This window comes from Hyposmocoma kahamanoa, unplaced genomic scaffold (genome assembly GCF_003589595.1).
Source record: "Hyposmocoma kahamanoa isolate Upper Pololo Valley unplaced genomic scaffold, ASM358959v1 166, whole genome shotgun sequence".
In the NCBI taxonomy this organism is placed as follows: Eukaryota; Metazoa; Arthropoda; class Insecta; order Lepidoptera; family Cosmopterigidae; genus Hyposmocoma; species Hyposmocoma kahamanoa.
The window spans coordinates 217,613-233,533 of record NW_020653601.1 but is presented as its reverse complement, the minus strand read 5'-3'; the positions used below and the strand labels follow the sequence as shown (position 1 = coordinate 233,533).

General features: G+C 39.6%; 1 protein-coding gene across 2 annotated transcripts; it reads left to right on the top strand.

Annotated features, from left to right (window-relative positions):
- Positions 1 to 6,410: 6,410 nt before the first annotated feature.
- Positions 6,411 to 15,443, top strand: LOC113225548 (protein C12orf4 homolog). 2 transcript variants are annotated; one of them, XM_026457876.1, is made up of 9 exons: positions 6,411 to 6,610; positions 7,251 to 7,393; positions 7,614 to 7,798; positions 10,052 to 10,276; positions 10,344 to 10,532; positions 10,604 to 10,811; positions 14,223 to 14,421; positions 14,495 to 14,613; positions 14,678 to 14,997. In XM_026457876.1, exons 1-9 carry the CDS (start codon positions 6,430 to 6,432, stop codon positions 14,921 to 14,923), a joined length of 1,695 nt encoding a protein of 564 aa, XP_026313661.1. In that variant the 5' UTR covers positions 6,411 to 6,429; the 3' UTR covers positions 14,924 to 14,997. The 2 variants fall into 2 exon arrangements, with proteins under 2 accessions (XP_026313661.1, XP_026313660.1); XM_026457875.1 differs by having other exon boundaries at positions 14,223 to 14,613; positions 14,678 to 15,443.
- Positions 15,444 to 15,921: the final 478 nt, after the last annotated feature.

Here is a 15,921-nt window from a genome sequence, read left to right as displayed (position 1 = left end):
TTGACTTACCAATAAATGGATGACAATATATACAATCCAAAGTCTAATCCAAAAACCGCGAAAAAATGTCCGGCGTTTTTTTTTCAGTTTATGGCTTTTCGCGGTCAGCGTTGGAGCCAATGACAAACATGGCCGGAGTTAGACATGTATAGAAGTATAAAAAAACTGAAACATTTAATTTAAACTGTAAATGTATTTGTATAAATGTATAAATGTAAATGTAATAATAATAATAATAATAATAATAACGCACACACTCAACATAGCCCCGCACTAGGGAAACCCTGTGTCGCGGGTGCCATGGACACACATAGACAAACACAAATTACACCCAAACTCACGAGAGAAATAAATGTAGGCCATACAAATACTTCTTCCGGCCCGGGAATCGAACCTAGGACCTCTGTGTGGCAGTCCGGCACGGTAACCGTTTGGCCACAGAGGCAGTTATGTCATTGCAGTATTGCTTAATTTTGTTTGCCACAATTCAAAGGCCCAAAAATTATCCATATTCAGCTTCTACTGGAAATAACAAAATGCACCACATTTAGCTTCCAGTGAAAACTACATTGAACACAAGAGTAATGGAGTAGTCTTAATGTTAATATAAATTAATTTTATAGTATTATGTTGAATTTTATACGAACTCACTTACTCAAACTCAAACTCAAACTCAAAATAATCTTTATTTCATAGGTAAGCATTATTACACTTGAAATCGTCACAATGGTTAAACTCTACCGCTCATTCGTAAGGCAGATTCTCCTGAGAAGAATGAGCAAGAAACTCTAGGGGTTGCTCTTTGTAAATAGCATTTACAATATTTTTTTATTTTTATTTGAAACATCAGAGATCGAGACTACCTCCATGAGCTAAACGGGTTACTACCACGGATTTTTGTCATCCAAATACGCAGAAGTTGTATAATAACCTTTAGTATAAAGTTTTTGTTTCACTATAGTTTTAAACCTCGAGAAAGGCAAATTTTGTATATCAACCGGAATCTTGTTATAGAAGCGTATACATTGCCCCTTAAATGATTTTTTGACTTTGTGAAGACGACTATCAAGAAAAGCTAGTTTATTCCTATTCCTCGTATTAATGTTATGTCTGTCACTATTTTTCATAAATAAATTACTATTCCTTTTAACATAAATTACATTTTCATAAATGTACTGTGAGGCTAGTGTAAGAATGTTAATTTCCTTAAACTTATCTCTCAAAGATACTTTGGGGCCCAGATTGTAAATTGCCCTAACTGCACGTTTCTGCAGGACAAAGATTCTATTGATATCGGCGGCATTACCCCAAAGCAAAATGCCGTATGTCATTAGACTGTGAAAGTAACTGAAGTAAACCAATCTAGCGGTTTCGACGTCTGAAAGTTTCCTTATTTTTTTAATCGCGTACACTGCAGAGCCGAGCCGTTTTGATAACTTACTTATATGGGGACCCCATTGCAATTTAGCATCTAACGTTATACCTAGAAATACAACTGTATCCACAAGATTCAATTTTTCATTTCTAACTACAATGTTTGTAACCGTCTCTCTAACATTGGGTAATGTAAATTTCACACAATTTGTTTTTTTCTCATTAAGAAGTAGGTTATTAACAGCAAACCAATCAATTACTTCAGATATAGCATTGTTCACATCGTCATAGGAACATTGGTGCCTTTTAACTTTAAATAATAAGGAAGTATCATCAGCAAACAATACTATCTCATGTTTTATACTCTCCATAAGGCTAGGTAAGTCATTAACATAAACTAAAAATAAAAATGGGCCTAGAATTGAACCTTGAGGGACACCCATGCTAATTGCAGATCCTGACGATCTCGTACCGTTAACATCGACCCTCTGTACCCTACCACGCAAATACGATTTAAGAAGGTCGAGATCACTTCCCGCCACACCATAATGGCGAAGTTTCCTGACCAGTGTATCATGGTGCACACAATCAAAAGCTTTGGAAAGGTCACAGAGTACACCAATAGCATCATGTGAAACTTCCCATGCATCAAATATATGATTAATCAACTCGACACCAGCATCGGTTGTAGAGCGACCCCGAGTGAAACCAAATTGCTTAGGAGACATTAAGTTATTACTATAAAAATGTGCACACATCTGATTTAGAATAATTTTTTCAAATATTTTACTGAGAGTTGGTAGTATTGATATAGGTCTGAAATTGGTGGGGTCAGAAATACTACCAGATTTGAAAAGTGGAATAACTTTACTTTGCTTCATGAGGTCAGGAAAGACACCATCATCAACACATTTATTAAAGACACAGGCCAAATAAGGCGCAATACAATCAACTATAGAACTAATTACTCTGACTGAAAGACCATCAAGATCAGCTGTATTTTTTATGTTTATAGACTTAAAGGCTTTAACAATATCGTTTGGAAATACATGACGGAACCTTAAATTAGTGATACTAACTGCATTATTTTCTTTTAGTAAGGATTCAGCGGCGGTGGGAGATGAATTTAACGACTTAGTAGTCAAAATTGGAATGTCAGTAAAAACTTTTCAAATATTTTAGCAACTTCTGCGTCTGTGTTTACAATTTTGTCATTAAATCTTAGTTGAAAATCTAAGTTACGAGGTTTGACCCTTCCAGTTTCGCTGTTTATAATATTCCAAGTCGTTTTTACTACATTCGCGCTGCTTTTTATTTTATTATTTATAAACATTGCTTTGGCTGCAACACAAACACGTTTAAACATTTTCGAATATTTCCTAACAAAATCATTAAAACTGTTACTAGTGTTATAAGTCATTTCATCGTAAAGATCATATAGTCTTTGTCTACTTTTGTGAATTCCCACAGTCGCCCAATCACTAAATTTCAATGAATTATTAATAGTTATGATTTTGGACCTAAAAACGTTATCACGTTCACTTTTGACTATGTTGAAAACTGAATTATACAATTTATTGGGATCGTTAACGTACGGAAGTTCAGTTAGTTTAAGCATTACATTATTTCTATAAGCTTTAAGTCGACCATTATTTATCGGAACACATGTGATATCCTTAAACTTCAAGTAATTAGAGTTGTGCAGATATATAGGTATTGTAAATGTGAAAATAACTGTGTCACTCTATGGTAGTTATGACGTGCTGTAAGAAAGATATCGATGATTCGAATTTTTAGATTCCAACTAGAAGTAAACTCAAAGTTTCATAATCTCGAAAACCGATTTATAACAAAACCGTTACGCTTTCAAGGGATTTTGGTTGCTTATTACAAAGAAAAGATTAAGTTGTTTTGTAATATTGTAAAATAACCTAAAAAAGTCTATTTGGGATTACAAAAATTCGAGCAAACATTACTTCGGGACAATGTATTTTCGGACTTCTGATTGATGACTTCAAACAGTAAAACGAATACAACAATATTTTGTTAGTTATTTATTACTAACATTTAATAAAAAGTCATTTTAAAAATAAGATTAACATTAAATCAACTCTATAGTTTCTTTGTTCTAAATCTGAATATTTCAATCGCTTGTGGTTCGAAAATTGAAATTAACGTAACGGGTCTCTTTCTGTATTTTGCGATGTCTTGTGTAGGATAAGGACAGTTAGCTATTTGGTTATTTTTATTGCTTTTGTAATTTATGTGTATTGTATGTATGTATTCGTATATATACTTTTTCTTTTTCTTTTTTTCTTACAGTACGGCATGACTTATGATAATTTATATTAAACAATTACAATTTATGTTCATTATTTATAATTTATTACCTTATTATTTAATATACAATATGGCTGAGTAATCAATTTGAATAAACTTCGTTACATAATCTGTCGATAAAAATAGGAGCTAAAAAACCGGGTCGCTTCTCTATATAACTTTAAGTTTTGTTTTTTGATGTAAAAAATAGGTATATGTATGATATGTAATTCGACCTCCTTGGCTAGACTGGATGCAGCAGAGATTTTTTTGCAAGTTTACATAGCGCAAGACGACATGTTTCGTGGAGTACTTGACGCGGTGAATGGAAATGAAAAAACATCAATTTGAAAGTAGTGTTTATTGTGCGATAATTGTTTTTCACCTCAGCAGCTCGAACAAGGCTATTTTGCTGTGTGAAATCAGTGAGCAAAATCTTATTTTGCTCACTCCGTGAGAAAAAGTAGCTTTTTGCTTTTTAAGTGGAGACTTGTCATTTAATGCGAAGGGGTCTAATACAAATTCGACTTTACGGTGCGGGAAGGGTCACAATCCAGCTCAACTCATAATGAAACCTCGACCACTACTCAAGTAGCAAACACTACGACGATTACTGTTCCAAATAAAACAGTAACTTTTAATCTACAGAATTGTACAAACTTCACGTTCCACTTTTAATTTTTTGTAAATTCTGTATTTTTGTAAATATACAATGATGCATTTGCTTTCATGACGTGTTTTTATTACTTGTCCCTTTAGTATATATATATGTTCTCGCTGCTGAGGTGAAAAGTTGTATGTACCACGCGAGAGCAAAGTTATTTTGCAGCTCGTATTTTTGAGTCCCTCGCTTCGCTCAAGATTCTAATTCTGAATCACTCGCTACGCTCGTGATTCAACTATAGAATCTTTCGCTTGCTCAGGACTCAAAAACAGCACTCGCACCAAAAAACGACTTTGCTCTCTTGTTGAACAAATAACTATTGTGCTTGTACCTTGACATAGGGAATTGCCTATTGATGACGCCTCTAGTCCTATATGCTCTGAGCAAATTTCAAAGTCTTCTATCATGAATACAAACTTTTTTGGCGACACATAAAAATTTGCTTTAATTCGCCTGACAATCGGCATGTTTGGGTCTCTATGTTATTTTTCGGCATTTTTCAATATGGCTGCCGTACAAATTGGCTATTGAATACAACAAAAACTTGCTTCGCTTGGGATGAAAATTGGCACGAAAAGATTCTAGGATTGCCTGACAGTAATTTGTGTAGATACTTATGTAGTATACGGTGACTCTATTACGAGTACAAAACCTCACAATGAGGTACTTATAGCTTTGTTGTATCTCGACTGTCTCTCTGTTAAGTTCCATGTCGAATCGTCAATAAATCAGCTGGTTATCATATCGTGTTCGTATGGAAATACGCTTATTAGAACGAGTCTTTTATTCCGAGTAAGATAAGTATAACAATGCTGGAGAATTAATAATACTGTTTTTTTTTTTTTTTTTTTTTTTATTGTGAATCGGCAAAATGACTGCACCGCGCCTGATGGAAAGTGCGAATACAGTCCAGAGATGAGAGTAACGGATGGAAAACACAAATATCTTCACTCCGTCACTATCATTTTGCCGGTCTGGCCAAATGCTTCTTCACACTACGTTTGAAGGACCCGATGTTATAGAGAGGAGGGAATACATGCGCCGGGAGTTGGTTCCACAATTTGATGGTTCGGCATAAGAACGAATTGCCAAACTTTTTAGTGCGGGACGGTATTGAACTGACCGTCCAACTGTGGCAACGCAGTCCGGCACGGTTGGTCCGCTGATGGAAAGGAGAGGAAGGGATAAGGTTGAATAACTCTTCAGAGCACTCACCGTGGTACAGGCGATAGAATACGCTAAGAGACGCTATATCTCTGCGAAGCTGTAACTGTGCTTATACATCGTCCATTGGCATCGCGCTAGTTTAAAATTCTAAAATTGAAAATAGCTCTTTAATGGCGGCCATGTTTTAAAATTGCAAAAATATTTTTTTACTGCAAATCAGTGAGCTTGCTGCAAATTATTATCAAACACCTATAGAGCCACCCTCAACACGCCAATTTTCAGTCAGGTTAGAGCAAATTTTTATCTGTCGCCATTGACCTACGAACACAAAAGGTCAATGTCTGTCGCCAAAAAAGTTCGTATGGCGGCCATATTTCCAAATGGCGAAATACTAGTTTTGATCACTTAGGGATATTTTGTAATTCACGCTAAATAAAACTTCAAAGGAAGATTGTAAACTCAGAACCATGAGCCTTCGAATTTATATTTTTCCAATTTTTCGATATTTTTCCGGAAATATTTTCAACATTTGAAATTATTCAGAAAATTACCCAACATAAAGGTATGGGTCGTATTCCAGAACTCTACTCACTGCTCAAGTCAGGATTTGAGTATGTTTTCAAGCACTGGAAATACGACCCTAAACGCAAGGACTTGAGTATAATTTCTAGTACTTTAAATCATACTCAAGTCCTGACTTGAACATTGAGTAGAGTTCACGACCATCAGAGTTCTTTTAACGTCAGTTTCACTTTTGAACGAAAGTTAAAATGTCACCGACCGACACGACACATGACTGTTTCATAGGCTGTTGTCAACTGTCGTGCTTTTAAGGATGGAAATGTTTATGTGATAATTAATGTCAAATAGACGTTCTTTATCAAGAAAATTGTTTGTTCTGAGAAATGACCGCAGAAACAATTGAGAATACAACGAAGTTATTTAAGTTTTCGTTTCCAACATGCACCAACGAGGATGTCCTGTTCAAACTCGAAGTCCCCGTTCTAATTCCGCACGACGGCTCTACGCGAGAGCTCGTGCAACGCGTTCTAAACATGTTCCACATTCCAGTTTATTTAGAAGAGGGTTTGAACTATTTATCATTATATTTACACATTAAACTTAACATAAACTCGTTTTACGTTAATTTGTTATATGCAGAGATCTTGGTTCTTGTAAGTAAAAATTAATAATATATTTAAAACATATCGAGTTCTTAGGTTTTCGCGATTGTTACACATAGGAAATGAAACTATTTTTCCGGATTTAAATCGCGTATATTTGTTTTTTCAAACAAACCGATTTAAATCCGGAAAAATAGTTTCATTTCCTATATTTAAAACAATTAAGTATTATAATATATAAATGTTCACCTCAAACCTAACGCCCACTATTGTGTTTGTTTAACTTAGTGCTTAACATAATTATGACTACTAACATAGTATTATCGCAAAATGGCTTTAATTTATATTAATATTAATATTTAATTTCAAAGCGACAGTGTTGTCCTATCACTTTGAAATTAAATCGCTTTCGACATATCAAAATAGCGAAATTTTGGAGATAAATAATTAATATAACACAACTATGAGATGAAATATAACGCATTTTATAGGATAATACTATATTAGTTGTCAAGTGCGATATGTACCACTACTTATTTTGTAAGAATTTGTTTAGTGACAAGCAATAGCATAGTGAGGCCAAAATATGATTTGCATTACAGAGTTGAACGAGAAACTAGCAGAATTTGTATCAAAGGAAACGAAAACATTCCACGATGAACGTGATGCGGCACTCATCAGCCAGCTTAAGAACAGTGAACTTAATGTTGATGGTATCGTCAAGAACTGGGAAAAGCTTTTCAAGGTAAATAACAATAATATAACCAACCCATAACCAAAGGCAATGTTGCTTACAGATAAGCAGCCAGTTGCCAGGCATGGCTGGCAACTATTCCCATGGGAACTGCAGACCTAACTTTAGGTGGAATGTTGTGTGAGATGGGAAGCGGAGGTGTTAGTTTTACTTTCACAGTTTAATGTCAGGATTTGCTCAAAAGTGTTAGAACAAATAATTATGTTTCCAGGACAATGTAGTAGAGTTTGCAGAACAGAAGGGCACTTCAGACGAGGAGGTGTTCGCTGCTGCATACCACAAGCTTGTGCACTCGCCAGCACTCGAGACCATACTGCAAGTGGAGAACTCTTATGCGAAGACTGTTATGAATACATTAAAAAACCGAGATGAGGATATTAAAAAGCTCACTCAAAGGTACTCAAACTTACTGTAGATTTTATTTACATTTCACAGAACAGGAACTGAGTTCTAAAATCAGAGGCAGTCAATATCTTAAAAATACAGTAACTAAAATATACTGCAGTTTAAAAGTCCATTAACTCAAATTATATAAATACACAAAAATATTAAAATATTTATTGTCTATAAAATGAATAAAGATTGTAGAAAACATTGTCAGTTAGTCATTTCCTTAAAGGAGCCTTGACTAGAATACTTTTCAAAAGTTTTAATTAATCAGCAGTCTGTTATAAATTCTGATTGCTGTTATGTAAGTGTGCATTACTGTATTTATTTATTTTTACAAATTTCATAATAATAATGTGCCAAGCACTGGTCTCAAACTAGGAAATCCCTTGAAATATGAGCACCAAAGCAAAATATTTATCTCCAGGGGCATTACTCAGAACACCCAGATCAGAAGCAATTTAGAAATTTTGAATTAAAATAATAAAATTTCATTTGTAAATCTGTTTTTCCGGGAATCGAACCTGGTACCTCCTTATTATTATCCTCCTGGTGGTCAAATTTAGGAAAGATAAATAAGAAACTAGCACATTAACTGCCTCCGTGGCCGAACGGTTACCACGCCGGACTGCCACGCAGAAGTCCCAGGTTCGATTCTGGGCCGGGAGAAATATTTGTATGGCCTGCAATTATTTCTCTCGTGAGTTTGGGTGTAATTTGTGGTTGTCTAATAGTGTGTCCATGGCACCCGCGACACAGGGTTTCCCTAGTGCGGGGCTATGTTGAGTGTGTGCGTTATTATTATTATTATTATAACATTATTTTTGTCTTATATGTAATTGCTCTGACTAAAAGCAGATGTGATGATGTTAAGTAGATGGAATTATTCACCATTAGGAACATCAGGAGTCCAATATATAATTAACTGGACTGTCAGCTCAGTTCTATTAACTGATTTGGTCACAGGCAAAAGAATGCATGTCGAAAACTAATAAATTAAAACAAAAACTCTTTGAAACAAGTCACTGCCGAAAGATACCTAAGAATAATGTGGGTTACGTTACAGAAGAAAAATGTGCACTCTTGACTACATGCGTAATGATTCGTTGTTAATATAACCAAAGACTAAATTATAAATTCACTTAAAGGTCCCGACTAAACATTTACTCAATGAATCAATTATTTATTTGCCTGTAGCTTTACAAAATTACAAACGCAATTCGTTTATATGGCGTGCGAGCAAAAACTTTAACAAACTTTCTGCCATTTACGATTTTGACTTATTTAACACTAGCTGTGCGTGTGTTAAGAAACATTAAACTAATTCATTTTTATGAATACAGTGAGTTGGCGGGTTTGAGTGGTGATACATTATTTGCATAGTGTGAAGAGTATGTGTGTGTGTGTGTTATGTTATATTTATATTGTTAATGTTATATTGTCTTACTGTTATCAATGCATCAAATATTATTGTATTTTTATCAGTGTTCCCTGCTGATAAAAATACAATAATATTTGAATTTATTTTATATAAACTCCTCATTCTTTCGTGACTTGAAATATAGGGATATCATCATCGTCATTTCAGCCGATACACGTCTATTGCTAAACATAGGCCTCGCCGAATATCGCCACAACGACCACCAACCAGCCTCATGCTACTTGCAAAATAGTATACATACACGGGTGTAAAGGCCGACTATCTTTAGCTAAGGCCTCATTGTATTGAAATCGATCTCCGCCAATAAAGTCGGGTACTCGTTAGCGAGCTGTAACGTAACAGATGCAGTAACGAGGTTCTAGTGTACGCGTGAAATAATTCTCACTCGCTAAAACGAATATCTGGTTATCGTCGGGTTACTGCGACTCGCACGCGTTCCGCGCGCGGCAAGCTCGCGATCCACGTTACACACTATGATTTTTGGTAACATAACATGCAACGGTTACTGCTACAGCTCGCTAGCGAGTACCTGCATTAATACAACGCTATTATTAGTTCTTCGAGAACTGTTAAGACAATAAAAATGTCAAGTTAGTCCTAATGCTGCCGCCTAATCGTCGGTGTTCTCGATCAGTATTCACCGACAACGCGCATCGAAACTGACACCCCAACTTCGGACCCGACGACTCAACTAGAATTTAGGGTTTTCACCCGCCGAAGGAGGAGATTTTACCGATCGGATCGGGTGCTCTCCAAAGTGAAGCTCGTGGATTTAAACTTGTTCAAGAATAAATGAGAAAAGAAATGTCCGTGTCGCACAGGCAAACGGAGGAAATGGAGGAGAAAGTGCGTCTCCTGAACACGTCCACGACCGAGGAGGAGATCAACGCGCTGGCGGCGGCGCACTTCGAGGCGCAGAGCGTGGTGGCGGGCCGCTGGGGCTCGCAGCTGGACGCGCTGGCGCAGGCGCAGCGCGCGCACCACCGCCGCTGGCTCATGGCCACGCTGGAGGAGTACCAGACCACGTCCGCGCTCAACACGCCCAGGTAGGTGCCGCCGCCCCCGCCCCCGCCGCCGCCCCCGCCGCCGCTCTCCGGTCACTGACGCCCGCAGCAACTCGCCGCTGGCCACGTTCTCGGCGGACTCGCCGCTGTACTCGCCGGCGCCGGCGCCGACGCCCGGCGGGCCGCGCCTGGAGGAGAGCTTCACCATCCACCTGGGCAGCCAGCTGAAGCAGACGCACAACATCCGCATCGTCGCCGCGGACCCGCTGGACCTGTGCCGCGTGGACAACCTGGACAAGTAAGCCCCGTCGCCGCCGCCGGCCCCCGGCCGGCCGCGGCGACTGACGCAACCGACGCGCGCGTGCGCAGCGGCACGGCGGCGTCGCGGCGCCTGCAGACGTCGCTGGCGCTGTACTCCAGCGAGCTGGCGGCCGTGGTGCTGCTGTGCGACAGCCCGCCGCCGCGCCTGGCGCCGCCCACCACGCTGCTGGCGGCCGCGGCGCAGGCCGCCACGGAGCACCACTTCGCCGACGTGGACGCGCAGCTGCGGCTGGTGGCCGAGCGGGTCAAGGGCCCGGTGAGTCTGGCCTCGTTCGGCGCGCTCGCCTCGGCCGTCCCGTCGGCACCGAAACGCGTCGCCGACGGGTTTACTGAACTTGCCGCGCGACGTGTCCGGCGCCGCCGTAATCGACTTTTGAAATCTCACTTTTTTTATAATAATGTTGTGACGGGACGGACGAGTCGCGCGCCCGATGGTAAGCTACACGCCTACCCGTAACGGTTGCAGTGCCACTCGGCGCTTTAAATCGCAAAGATCTGAGGCGCACTGCCCCTGCGCCCGTCACCCTGAGACGGAAGTTACCGAGTCCCATGTGCCTGTAATTTCTCCAGCATCCTTACCCTTCAAAATCGGTACACAGTGATGCTGACGTTACTGCTTGGCGACAGAAATAGATAAGGCAACAGTCGAACTCTTTCACGAGGAGCTCTACTGCTACTAATACTTCAAAACGAACAGTAGAAAAGCAATTTTTGCTTTTTTTTAAGTGATCACTTCGACATTGTAATTCACGCGCGATCACCTAGCGAATGAGAGCGAAACGACATATCGACGATTTGTGGCTTGTTCTGATGCTGCCACTTTTTGAGCTACAGTGTATCTACCAATATTTATGATCGTAGGAAGTAGTGGTTACTTTGTCATTATTTTAAGTACCTAGCACTTGAACCAGCTCAAGAGGTATTTTTTATTCCGCACATCGTTCCTTAGCAACAGTTTGTTAAATATTGTTGCAGAACATATAAGTACCATAGTTCATTTTACATGGTGTGGATACGGCGACATTTGACATTCTTAAGTTTCTCATAGAAATGTAGTGATGTAAAATGGAATGAAAAAAAATCGATTTAAATATCATATCGAAATAATTTGTAACGAGAAGTGAGAATCGATTTACAGACTATAGTTTAAGAACGAATAATAAACAAAATAAAAAGAATTCAATATATTATTAAGTTACTAAAAAACTACACAACTAATAAAATAATCAACAACAACCAAACCAAACCAAACAAAAAGGCTTGAAATCAACAGCAATGAAACGAAAGTTGAACAATTACTCCAAAAACATCACGCAAAGATCAAAATAAAAGGTGTATTTTATTTCAACTTATTGGAAGACCAATGGCTATCTCCAGAGTATAAAGTTAAATAAAAATGGAGAGCCAATTATAGGGCCTCACCGATAATCACAAATGAAATTGGTTATTGAGCATTTGAACCTCAGGGTCTTTGTAGGGGCTCTAAGAGAAATTTTGGATACGAGTTCCAGGGAGTCCACAACACCAGAAGCAATTTTTCGTAAAAATACTGGGTTTGCAATCTGACGTCGCACCTCCTGTGGCAAAAAACGATGTTTCATACACATATTAAGATACCGGTTTGATTTGTACCGCTCCCTAGTTTGAAAACAAAACCTAATAAATCTTCTTTGTACATTTTCAATTCGCGATATATAGGCAAGGTATTGGAGGCTCAGACCTGCGATGGTTGCGGACAAATGAGCAATTTAAAATTTTCAGTGTCTGGGCCTATCTGAAATCTCTGGAGTTACGCATCACAAATCCGAGAGCTTTGGGGGCTTTTCAAAAAATAAGCGTCGACATGTGAAGCAAATAGCACTCATGAAGCACACCCCGATCCTTTACGAGAGTATCACGATGTAATTTAGTACCTATTTTTCAATGAATAGTTGAAGTACAACTAAATTAGCTACTTTTACGGCAAAAAGTGACGACGCTGCACTTTAACAGATTAAGGTCAAGTTGGTTATCGGTACAGAAGCTGTGGAGCCTCACAAGGTCTTCTTGAAGCAGGATTGCATCAGACACTGAATAAATACGTGTATAATCTTCATATACAGTGAATGATTTTGTCAACTATATTCTTGGCAGCTTAGACGGTAAACATAAAGTACTTGCTATCTTCCTGGATCTATCAAGGGCTTTTGATACTGTGTCAATACCAGTTAATACCCCTACTTATTGATAAAATGGAACTTGAAATTAGAGACATACCACAAAAACTTTTTCAGAATTACCATAGTAACAGCTCTCAACGTACAAAAATTTATAACGGTTTGAATGATGATGTCAGCTATGGGGTTCCTCAAGGTAGCATAATTGGGCCTACCCTATTCTTAATCTATCTGAATGGTCAGTGCTAGTTTCAGATTCAAAATGGTAAGATTCTTGCATACGCCGATGACACCGCACTTTTGTTTCACGAAAAATCTTGGAAGGATACTTACAGTTGTGCCCGACATGGCTTTAATATAGTTTGCAAATGGCTACTAAATAACTAATTAACACTAAATGCCGATAAGTCAATGTACGTAACTTTTAATGTAAAAAATACAAAATCACCATATAAGTAACTCATTCCATATAGTAGCAAATTCATGTTCTCTTTCATTTCCTTGTAATTGCACAAACTGTATCATGACCTGTAAGGCTAGCACGATAGGGCGCGACTTACGCGAGAGAGACATAAAGCGCGAGATGTCTATGCGTCAATAGCAGTATCTCGCGATTTATGCGCGCAAATCTAGCCCTACTGGGCGGAGCTTGTAAGTACAACAAGCTAACAAAGAATTAACCTTAAAGTTTGTAACTCTCTACCTTTTAGATTTCCTACCTATGAATTGTATCAACAGTGGAATGTTCTGACGGTGCGACTATTATTTCTTTAATGAAAAAAATATCATTATAAAACAAAGCGCTGTTTTAACACGCAAATCTTAAGCGCGTAGAGACATCTTTTTTTTCTCTACCGATTGTGTCTCTACTCACTAAGAAAAACTCTACCGTAGACAAAGTTTTCTGTACGTAGCGATAAATGAATTGCGGCAACTAAAATTCTTTCATTCTCATAGACGTCACACTAAACCGAATAATTTTTAAAGACACAACTCCCAACTTCATTCATTTTCACGCCATGAAGTTTTTTTAGGGTTTATGACGCGCATTAAATCAATGAAAATAAAAGGTAACAATTTAATATTTGGTAATATCTTTGTTACGCAAATCATATTCATATTTTTGTTGAGTTGAAAGCGCATTTGGACGAAAAAGGAAATGGCAGAAAAAAAAAGCAAACCATCTTGTGTGTACTGTTTGTCTGTTGTTCTTTCAAATGTTCATGAACTTTGTCACCGAAATTTACGGGTCAAATTCTGGGTATAAACGCGTGTCTTCCTTTCCTTCACTTATTTTGAACTTACTTTATATACTGCAATTGTAACTTAAGAAAGAAAAGAAAGAAAGAAAGAAACATTTAACTTAACACTTAACAACTATTAACTGAATATAATTACAACTGAAACAACTATTGTTTATAACAAATTTACTATTTCTTTTTGTAATCTGCTTTAAAACGTCAGTACGCATTAGTCGCTCAGTATCGACCTTTTTGTTCTCGTTTCACCAGGTGGAGAAACGCAACTCGCAGAGGTTCAAAGAGCAGGCGGAGAACGCGAACAGAGGCAACGGCAGCGGCGTCGCGCCGCCTCGGCCCCGGTCCAAGCGGAATCTGCAGACCGGCGACGTCTTCGTGACGAAGCACAGCAACCTCGCCGACGTGCACGTCGTCTTCCACCTCATCGTCGACGACTCCTCGCTGCGCTCAGGTGCGCGCCCTCGCCGGCGCCGGGCCGCCGCCCGCGGACTGGGTCGCGCGACTCAAAGCCTTCTGCGGCGCAGGCGACATCACCTCGCGGCACCCCGCCATCCTGGGCCTGCGCAACATCCTGAAGGCGGCGTGCAGCAACGACGTGACCAGCATCTCGCTGCCGCTGCTGCTGCGCCACGAGCACTCCGAGGTGCGGGGCGGGGCGACGGGGGCGGGGCGGGGCGGGGCCGGCTCGTGACGCTGTCGCCTTGCAGGAGATGACGCTGGCGTGGTGCATGCGCCGCGCCGAGCTGGTGCTGAAGTGCGTGAAGGGCTTCGTGCTGGAGGCGGCGGGCTGGGGCGGCGCCGAGCTGCAGACGCTGCACTTCCTGCTGCCGCCCGACACGCGCGCCGACCTCTTCACGGCGCTGGCGCACCAGCTGCCCAACATCTTCCGCCTCTCCAACCCCGTCAAGGGCAAGCCGCCCTCCGCCGCGACTCGAGCCGACGAGGGAAGGTGAATCGAGTAAACGAACCTTTGCATTCCACCGTTTATTTATCAAATGTAAATCGATTCAATTATATTGACAATATTCGCTTTAAAATACCGACTACCTCTAGTGACAAACGTACTCTTTACGATTCGCTTCCTACACCTCGATCGCCGGCGTAGTGGGTTCGCAACGAGCGCCTCGGTTGAGCCGGCGATACTGTAAAATTTGTTGAAACCCGACACTTTTGCTGGCGACCGATGTATTATAAATTATCACGCGAGCCTGTCGGACAAAACCCAGGCGCGCATTCTTACCGCTATGGGCGCCTTCAAATTGGACACCTCGTAGAAGCGCTGCAGTGATTTTTACTGCACTTAATGTGACTGCAATCGGGCGCGGCTGTGGCGCCAGTGGTGCCACTGCAGCACTTCTCTAAGCGTCTTAATTTGATGGCGCCCTAACGCGGAACGGGCGCAACACTTTACTCTAAAGGATGTATTTTACGAAATAAATATAATGTATACATTGTCTATTTTTTTTAATCAAATATTTCCGTGATGAGCCCATCCCACGTTATCACTCGCCTGGTACGAACATCACTGCGGACGTAGATGTTCGGGGGGCGAGGGCACACCGAGTAAGTACAAAATACATCTGTAAATTATTAACACTAAAATGAATCTACACGGACTACACATAATAAAACTATATAAAAGTAATGCATTGAAATGTTTCTGACCGTAAAGACGCAATTACTACTATTTAAATAAACAAAATTACAATTAAAACACGATAAATCGAAAAACAAAGTAAACGAAACAGTCGGCTGTGTAGAAAGTTAATATGTAAACTATAATAACTTATGTCACAGAACTGTACTTCCTATAATGTAAAATGTTACTTGTGCTGGTCACAAATATCCATGTCAACAAAATAGTATTAATTGAAAAATTGATTTGGCTTACAAGATTTTTATGTATTAAAACGACAAAAACCAGATGGTCGTCTACCTGAAGAAAATCATA

Bases quoted from the DNA above. Each gene is read 5' to 3' on its own strand.
- LOC113225548 (XM_026457875.1), top strand. From the start codon at position 6,430: ATGACCGCAGAAACAATTGAGAATACAACGAAGTTATTTAAGTTTTCG. The intron at 10,533-10,603 runs GTAAGCCCCGTC...GCGCGTGCGCAG, and splicing joins CGCGTGGACAACCTGGACAA to CGGCACGGCGGCGTCGCGGC. The intron at 14,614-14,677 runs GTGCGGGGCGGG...GTCGCCTTGCAG, and splicing joins TGCGCCACGAGCACTCCGAG to GAGATGACGCTGGCGTGGTG.